The sequence below is a fragment of the Eurytemora carolleeae genome, unplaced genomic scaffold (genome assembly GCF_000591075.1).
Source record: "Eurytemora carolleeae unplaced genomic scaffold, Eaff_2.0 scaffold2533, whole genome shotgun sequence".
Classification (NCBI taxonomy): Eukaryota; Metazoa; Arthropoda; class Copepoda; order Calanoida; family Temoridae; genus Eurytemora; species Eurytemora carolleeae.
In genome coordinates this window covers 2,668-11,448 of record NW_019398425.1, presented here as the reverse complement: position 1 = coordinate 11,448, position 8,781 = coordinate 2,668, and the positions used below count along the sequence as shown (strand labels likewise).

Genomic DNA, 8,781 nt, shown 5'->3' with positions numbered 1-8,781 from the left:
CATTTATGTCAGTAGGAGGGAGTCATTCGTTTGGTGTACAGTCCCGTTTTGCCTCATATTGTCTTTATTTGTACAGTAGTGCTTGCCTTGGCTAGTTGAAATTCGGCCTGGTTCATGAAATGAACTGGAATGTACAATGCCTTCTGTCTTTTTTATAGTGTGTAATCTTTATATTGTAGGCCTGTTTGTTGCTCTCTGTACATATTACTTTTACACTTTTTAAATAATGATGTTTTTGTGTTTCTGGAATCCTGAGTTTAAAGTCCATGTTTACTTACAAGCATTATCTCAGGTTTGAACAGTATAAAAGAATAAATAAGTTTATGAATTTATTAGTGCTTTATAAAGTTCAAAACTTTACTGCTAAACTCAGAAAAAAATATAAGGTAAAATATTCATTTTTCAATTTAATTTAAATAGTTTTTAATGCAAATTATAAGTCAGTTTAAGCAATTAAGAAAACATTTATAAATCATTTTACTAAACAACATTTGTTTCTTTCAGGTATGATTCTTTCGATTGTATCTATTCTTTTTGCTGGATATCTGGCCTCCTGTAGCAGGGTAAGTTTTTATATTAATTCAAACCTTATCCTGCTATTTATAGGCAAAACAGTATGCTTTATTGAATGAAAATGTGAAAACGATTTCACTCAATAATTAATCTTACTTATAAGCTAGGTTTTAATTGTCATTATGTTTATATTGGTATTTATTGTAGGGATCTGTTTCTGCAGAAACAACTGCTGTACTTCTAGGAGGAAGAAGCTATGGTAAGTTTTTCTTACTTTATTCTTATTCAATAAAGAAACAAAAATATACGCTTCTGTAGAACACAAGATATCTGTTCATTTAATTCTATATAAACATTAACATTTAACATTGTTTTATTTTCAAATATGTAAATTAGATTATTATGATTGAATCAAAATTGTTTAACAAATATTATGATTAATATGAAGAAATTCACCATAGACTTATTTTCAGTGGAAACCTTCAACTTTTAAATAAAAAATCTAATTTTAATTTTAATTTAAAATTTAAAATACATTTTTACATTAACTGTAATATATGATAAAATATGATTAAAATATGTAAGTTTTTATTTTCTCAAATAATGTTTTTTAAATATTTCAGCAAGACAGAAACATTAATGAATCATATTAAAATTATATTTATATAGGTGGGAAAACTGAATCATATCCCTGTGATGTGGCAATAGGAGATATTGGTTATTATCTAGCAGGACTAGGTAAACATACTTTATTTCTTGGCTGCTCTTATTAAGTCATCCTGAAATTCATTTTGTCCCAGCTATCCGGGATAAAATCACTTCAGCCGAGATGAAATATTCTCAGCAGGGATATAATATTTATTGCTTCCCTGCTGCCAATTTTATATCCCAGCTAGTAATTTCAGTCATCATAATAAAAACTGTAGCAAACTTTATTACAATCAGGTTATATAGATACTAAATATAGATACAGTAATGTTATTTTTCAAAGATTAATGGTTCCCTTGAAGGAGTGAATCATGACAACATTGTCATTTGTAGTTATCTTGCAAGATCCTCCTGTGCCAAAAAAGGCAGTTTCTTGCTGAACCAAAGATCCTTTTAAAGTTGATGGTTTAGGTTCAAGAGATGTCTCTTGTTCAGTATCAGCAGGATTCCTGTAGTTTCAGATGTTTTAATCTTTATATTTATAGAGTTCTCAACTGTAGATGCAGCTGGGTTACTTGATAGAGAAGCCATATTCATCACACTGCACGTTTACTCGTTGATATATATTCTTGAGGCATATTAACAGATTTCCAGCCATAGAAACTGATTAATTATTGAGCTGAGGCTCCATCGTCTGCAGCAGCAGTAGCTGATGACCTTCTGAAAGAATGGAAAGTATAATCTGCATGGTTTGGTTTACCAAGAGTTCTAGCAACCTCATATGAAACCTCAGCTATCATGTTTTTTCCAAGAGACTGGCTCACAAAACTTGGTTCTCTTACTGGTCAGAATCAAAGATGTAATGAAAGGGAGGTTATTTCAGAAGTGTACACATCTTTTATACTGCAGTGTACTGTCTCTGGGCGGTAATGTAAACACAAGACGGATGTTACAGCCTGACATGGGATCCATCTTTCACATGAAATATTCTGGTCATAGGAAACTATTATGTGAATTATCAAAATTGTCAAAATTTAATGCTTTTAACCTCCTCGGATACTAAACAAACACTGATGCATCTATTCTTGTTTACAAATTCCGCCCAAAGAGAACTGGTTTCAATGTGTACATTACACCCTTGGTCAGAATTAACATTTTCAGCTATTTTGCAAAATAAATGACATTTTTAGCTATTTTGCAAAAAAATACAATTTAGCTATTTTGCAAAAAAAAATTTTAATCTATTAGCAAAAGTTGAAAACCAGAATTCTTGGTTAAAAATTGTTCACTGTTTATTTTGATGTTAAAACTTTCCTGTCCAAAAAACACTGCCTGTTTAATTTGTTCCACATAGGTTTGGACAATAGTCGCCCAGTCAATGTCTGAACTTGAGTTAGGTTTAAGCACCAAAAATCTAAAAAAATTGGAAATTTTGAATTTTAAACCACAATATTAATTATATTGAATATAACCTGGAACTTTGTTGGCTTGATCTTTGTTTGGCATGTTCATGAACTACATAAACTCCTTCTTTGTCCAATACTGATTTTTTCCAGAACCAAGCTCATGACCTCAGTGTGGCAGAGTTCTCCGAAAAAGGCGATAATAACCAAGGCTTTCTGAACAAGCCAGTATGCACCTGAGAGAGTCTCATTTTTGACAAATTGTCCAATTTCTTCTTTGGGTTGAAAAGAATGTTTAAAAAGTCTCAAAAAATAAAAGATCCTGGCCGAAATTTATTATTTCCCACCTCCCTTCAACTAGTACGTATATAAATGGATATTTTTAAAGAATATATCTTGAGCTAAGAATGCGAATAAAGTTAAAAACAAGCCTAAATAATATAATGTAGTTTACAAACAACGAGAAAATCAAATTTAAATATACAATTTAAATTTGTCACAGAATTATAGATTAGTTTATCTTACAATATGGAATTCCTATGATTAATACAACAAAATATAATTGATTTTCTAACTATAAGATCATAAGAAAATAAATGTATCCATTTTTTATAATATATTGGTTTTAATAAAGGTGTATTTTTATTCAGTTAATTATATTAATACTAGGCTTTTAGGGCGCTTCGCGCCCATTTTCTATTTAGATTTTCTTTTTGTTTACATTTTAAAACAAAGAAGAAAAAAATTTTGCTGATTTTTAAAAAAAATTCGCGGATTTTCAAGAATTTAAATTTTTTACAAAATTAAAAACCTTTAAAACACATAATTTTAAAAATTTTATCATTCATAAACCTTTCCTGTGGTCACGTGATGTCCCACAAAAAATTTGGGCCCAATCGTTTGAGCCGTTTTGACGTTTATTGGATACAAACAAACAAACAAACAGACACCCAAACAGACAAGCTAAATTTATATATAGAATATCCTAGGAGCTGCAGTTCTGAATGGACAGATTGTTTACTGCGGGGGAAGAGATAATGATAATGGTATGCAACTTAGGAGTTTATACATACAGTTTAATTACATTATTACTTTTATTAATATTTAAACCTATCTATTACTTAATGATTAAATCCATATTCAAAGTTTCCCAATTAAAACAGATGATTAAAGATGATAATTTAGACATTTTATATTGGAAATTCTTAAAGATTTTAGTTTTATATTTTAGAAATAATCACTGTAAAAAAGTAACACCTTCTAATTCCTTTATCCAATACCTTTGCAACCTGATGTTATTGACCTTAGACATTTTTATTACAATTAAAACTATCAGATCAAGTTGTAAGTTTAAAATATCAATGGTTTACAACATCAGATTCAAAGATATCGGGATTAGAAAATTTAAGTTTGTGGCGAGTAATCTAGTTCTTTTGATAAAGAATAACTAGACATAAGTGCAGAAATTAGTTATTTTACTGATTCCTTTCATAGAAACTGAGTCTTTGCCACAATTTTATAATCTTTATAACTTTGCCACATGATGGTGTAAACTTTTGATATTTTAAACTTAGAATATTTGATATAACAGAATTCATAGTTTGAAAGATTGGAAAATCAGAGTTTGTAGCAAAGACTCAATTCATTTTAAATTCAACTATTATTCTTTGATGCAATCTTTGTGTTTTTTACACTTAAAGAACTAAAGATTGGAGCATTTTAACATTTTAGTATTCTGCTAGTTTGTTTAAGAGCTACAGCAATGCCCAAAAAAAAACTAATCAAAACTATTTTTATACTTGCTATCAGACAGTATTGTTTACATCATATTTAAAAGTAGTAATGTAAATAAACTGTGTTAAACTCCTAAATGTTGCTAACCTATACCTATAGAATACCGCAGGTAGAATATAGTGAACTAGTGAAAATTAATAAATCAAACAATAATGAAATATGGAATATAAATTATATGTATAAAAAAAGATAAAAATTCACAAAATAAAAGTTGAAATTGAATATTTTTGTTTAGAAACTGCTTCAAGAATGAGGGAATGGACTGGATAGAGTTTGAAAGTATGAATGTGGCTAGAATAGACTTTACCCTGACTACACTAGGAGACAAGATACTTGCTGCAGGAGGATATAATTCAAAGGAGGGGTATGTTTTATGTTTATTCTTATTTTTTTTATAAACCTTTTTGTTCTTTATTGATCATCTAGCTTTCTTTGTTATTAAATAAATGGATGTTCTAACATGTCAGTTAAAATTAAATATTTGTTTACTAGGAGAACTGCTACTGTGGAGGTGTTTGATGGATCCTCCTGGAAGCTTCAAAACTATGAATTGACATCTGTCAGAAATTTACACTGTGCTGTTCCTATCAGGTTTACACTTTATTTATATATATTATATATTCAACATGACAAGTGCACACATAAAATTAATCAATAACGATGAAACAAGATGAATTCAAATATTTTCCACCATGTTTTCAAAAATAAATCTAATAAGATGATCTAATTATATTTTTATTCCAAACATTGTTCAACTTTGCTAAATTCCCCTTTTTAAAAGAACAAACTGTTAATATTTAAAGATATCTTACATCAAAAGTTGGCACAAATGAACAGAATCATAAATAATATCATCAAAAATAAAACTGTCAGCATTTTTTAATTCTTTTTATATTTCTTAACATTTTATATTCTAGTGAGAGTCAAGTCATGCTGCTTGGAGGATTTTCTAACGGCTACTTATCTCTTGTTGAAGTCTACAGTATTGAAGAGGGATTCATTGCAGAGCTTCCATCAATGCCAACTGCAAGGTAATCTTTCTAAAATATATCTGAAGACTGAAACATTTAGACATGTTCTATTTTATATTTTTCATGATTTTTTCTAATATTAACAGTGTCATTCTTAAATTGATGAATAAGTTTAAAAATACTTCTCACAAACACATTTAATGAATATAGAATAATAAACAAGTGGATTTAATGAATTTAAATATTCAAATCTAATATTATCAAGTATTCATTATTTTAATAATAATAATAATGAATTAATAATTTATACCATCAGGTTGCAAAGAAATGGGGATTTTAAAATTTGGTTTGTGGCTAAAACTCAGTTTCTTTGTGATGGCTTGCTTTTATAAAAGACATACATATAAAATAACATAAAATTATAGCTAAACTTTCTAAAACCATATTATATGAATATTGTGTTTAATATTTGTTTGTTTAGGTATGGACTAGGATGCAGCATGTTTAAGGGGGAAATATGGACAGCTGGGGGATACAATGGTGGATCTCTAGATGTTGTAGAAGTACTCACACCAGGGTTTACAGGGGGGACCTGGAGGAGTGGCCCTAAGCTGACCAAGAGTAGATACTACCTAACAATGGAGGTGTTGGACAACAGCCTGGTAGTATTTGGAGGTGTCGGTGGTGGAGTTGCAAACAGCCTGGAGATCCTTCAGGGTGAAGAGTGGAGGGAGGAACCTCTGCAATATAGACATACAGACCATGCCTCTGTATCAATTCCTTGTAATTGATACAGAGATGTATATTCATTCTATTGTAATTAATAATTTGATTTAAAATATTGTCTTTTCTTAAAATAAATTGGATTTAATGCAGCAAGTTCTTGTTAATTGTTCTGAATAAAATGAAAAGGAATAGAGTACAGAAGTTTAAAGTTTCATTCTGGAATTTAATTGTTATTGGAGCAAGAGATTTTTAATCATAAGTTTAATACGTTTTTCAAAAATATTCTACTTCAGTCGTCTTCACTCATAGTAAAGTCGTCTTTATTGTTAGAAAAGTTGTTGTTGACGAAGAAAATTTTCAAAAAATATGGTTTAAAAGCTCTACCTCCAACAACAAGTAAATTCCAAAAATGAAACTTCACATGATCATGAAATACAATATATAGGGAATCTCTCAACATTTTTTGTGAAAATTGGAGGATAGCCTAATAAAAAAATTATAATATAAATACAATTTCTGAGCATATGCATTTAGTAAAAAAATTGAATTAGAATTTAATCTTTTAGTAAATAGTAATAAAATGGCGTTAACATTAGCTTTATATCTTTGTTAACAAAAAAGTTACAACAAATTGAAGAATGCGAGGTCAGGCCAGGCCGGAACTTTAGGAGGCTAAAACACATTAACCAGAGGTCACAGGAGCCTGAAATTTTGGATTTGACGTTGATATGCTAGATATATTCAACATTTTAAGAAAATCCATAACAATGATTTCCATGATCTCCAAAAACTGGCTGAGTTCATAAAAAATGACCCTTTTCATTAATTCTGATCCTTGCTCAAATAATCCTTTAAAGGGAGTGACCGGCTATGTAAGGTAGTTGAACTGAGTATGCAGTGTTGTGGAAAACTTCTTTCGGATTCATTTGAGACATATTAAACTTTTTTAAGATATGTAAATCCTGAGTTTGAGCGCAAATTTGACGTTCAAAACTCCAACTTTGGGGGTGGATACGTTTTCAGAATTAGTTTCTTTAAATTATTAAATAACGACGACATAAAATGTAAAAAAGTTCTACAATAAGCTACAAACGTCATGTAGGAACATGTTGAGAAAATAAAAATTAATCTTAGCATCGAAAATAAGTTAGCTTGTTTAATTATTAGTTTCTATTTTCTCTTTATTTTGGTTCCTCATTATTCACAATGATCTTCGCAGATTTTCTAGAATTATTATTGAAAATACGACATTTGGAGAATTTGAAGAAATCTGCAAAGAAATTCAAAGAACAAAAGAAATTCAATATGATAATAAAACGAAATAATCGATTTTAGCATTGATTTATTGACAAATTTCTTTTGAGAAATATGTTCCTAACCATCTAATTAAATTACTGTATAAATTTTACTTTATTTTTCGTTGTTGTTATTTAATAATTTTAAAAAAAAAATAATTCCACCCCCAAAGTAGCAGTTTTGAACGTCGAATTTGCCCTCAAACTCAGGATTTTCATATCTTTAAAAAGTTTAATATGTCTCAAATGAATCCAAAAGAACTTTTCCACAACACTGCATACTCAGTTCAACTACCTTACATAGCCGGTCCCTCCCTTTAAGGATGGATAAGAAAGGGGTTCTAAGAGTGTATTCGAACTTTTATGATCATCCACAATACAACTTCAGTGCTCTTAGTTTCATTTATACAAGAAAATATTATTATCTATCTACACATGGTAATATACACGGTATAATATTATGGGCTATCATTAGTCTATTAAATTTATCAAGACTTTATTACGTTTAATGTGGAATATAATTTATTATATATCGTATCTAAAAAAATTAAAAATAAATGTGCACTACCTCCTTTGGGGAAGTAGAACGGAGACCAGGAGTTCAAACCAGAAATCTAAAAGTATATTCCTAATATATTAATAACATATTTCAGATGAATTTTAACACTTTTAGACAGTGGGGCCCATATAACTGTGGAATGGAATGACGACTGTTAGACTCAGCTCAAGTAATAATTCAAAATGGTCCATTTCACAAAAGAAGTTTTCAAAACTAATAATAAAAGTATTTGCTCTATAACAACTCAAATAAAAGAATACACATAAGATTGTTTTAGTATGTCTCCCCATTCCGAGTTTTATGGGCCCCGCTTTAAGAAATCGTTTTTCTTGAAAGTAAACGAAACATTCAATGACATTTTGATGTCTAAAATTAACATTACGTCATCTGGTGAAGAGTGGGCGAGTAAACTGTTTTAATTGAACAGATGAGAATTCAGAATATAAAGTTAAATTGTAGAAGAGATTGTACGGGTAAGTCTTCAGACCGATGTTTGTCGTAATTTTGAGAATGAGTTGGATAAGAGTTCTAGACTAGTAATTTTAGAACCTTATACTGCAAGCTAACCAGGAGGAGAAGGTCAACTTCAGTTTTCATTACTGTTGCGACTTTATGACCCCCTTGCTCGTCAATGTATGATTTTACGCACAAGTGTGAGAAAAACCAATTTATTCAGTTAAACTTACATCTTAAGAATTCAAAGCTTTTTTCTTCTTCTCAATATCTCTTCATTAAAAGGAGTTGATATGTACGATTTTAATGTTGAAGTTTTTATTATAAAAAGAAATAAATTCTTCCTTTTTGCTTTCTGCTGCTTAAATCCGCAAATCATAAATAATGTCAAGAAAGTTTGAAGTACCGTAGTATAAAAA

The 8,781-nt window shown here is 29.6% G+C and overlaps 1 protein-coding gene across 4 annotated transcripts; it reads left to right on the top strand.

Annotated features, from left to right (window-relative positions):
- The first annotated feature begins 279 nt into the window (after positions 1-279).
- Positions 280-6,204, top strand: LOC111717359 (ring canal kelch protein). Of its 4 annotated transcripts, none has more exons than XM_023492861.1 (10): positions 280-386; positions 505-563; positions 721-769; positions 1,180-1,251; positions 3,554-3,604; positions 4,458-4,467; positions 4,594-4,722; positions 4,851-4,949; positions 5,276-5,389; positions 5,811-6,204. In XM_023492861.1, the coding sequence occupies exons 2-10, from the start codon at positions 507-509 to the stop codon at positions 6,118-6,120; spliced, it is 891 nt and encodes a 296-aa protein (XP_023348629.1). In that variant the 5' UTR covers positions 280-386; positions 505-506; the 3' UTR covers positions 6,121-6,204. The 4 variants fall into 4 exon arrangements, with proteins under 4 accessions (XP_023348629.1, XP_023348628.1, XP_023348626.1 ...); XM_023492860.1 differs by having other exon boundaries at positions 3,554-3,610; positions 4,854-4,949; XM_023492858.1 differs by having other exon boundaries at positions 3,554-3,610.
- The last annotated feature ends 2,577 nt before the right edge of the window (positions 6,205-8,781 follow it).

Coding starts and splice junctions, on each gene's coding strand:
- LOC111717359 (XM_023492858.1), top strand. CDS start 507: ATGATTCTTTCGATTGTATCTATTCTTTTTGCTGGATATCTGGCCTCC. Junction 564..720: donor ATCTGGCCTCCTGTAGCAGG/GTAAGTTTTTAT, acceptor TATTTATTGTAG/GGATCTGTTTCTGCAGAAAC. Junction 5,390..5,810: donor CCATCAATGCCAACTGCAAG/GTAATCTTTCTA, acceptor TTGTTTGTTTAG/GTATGGACTAGGATGCAGCA.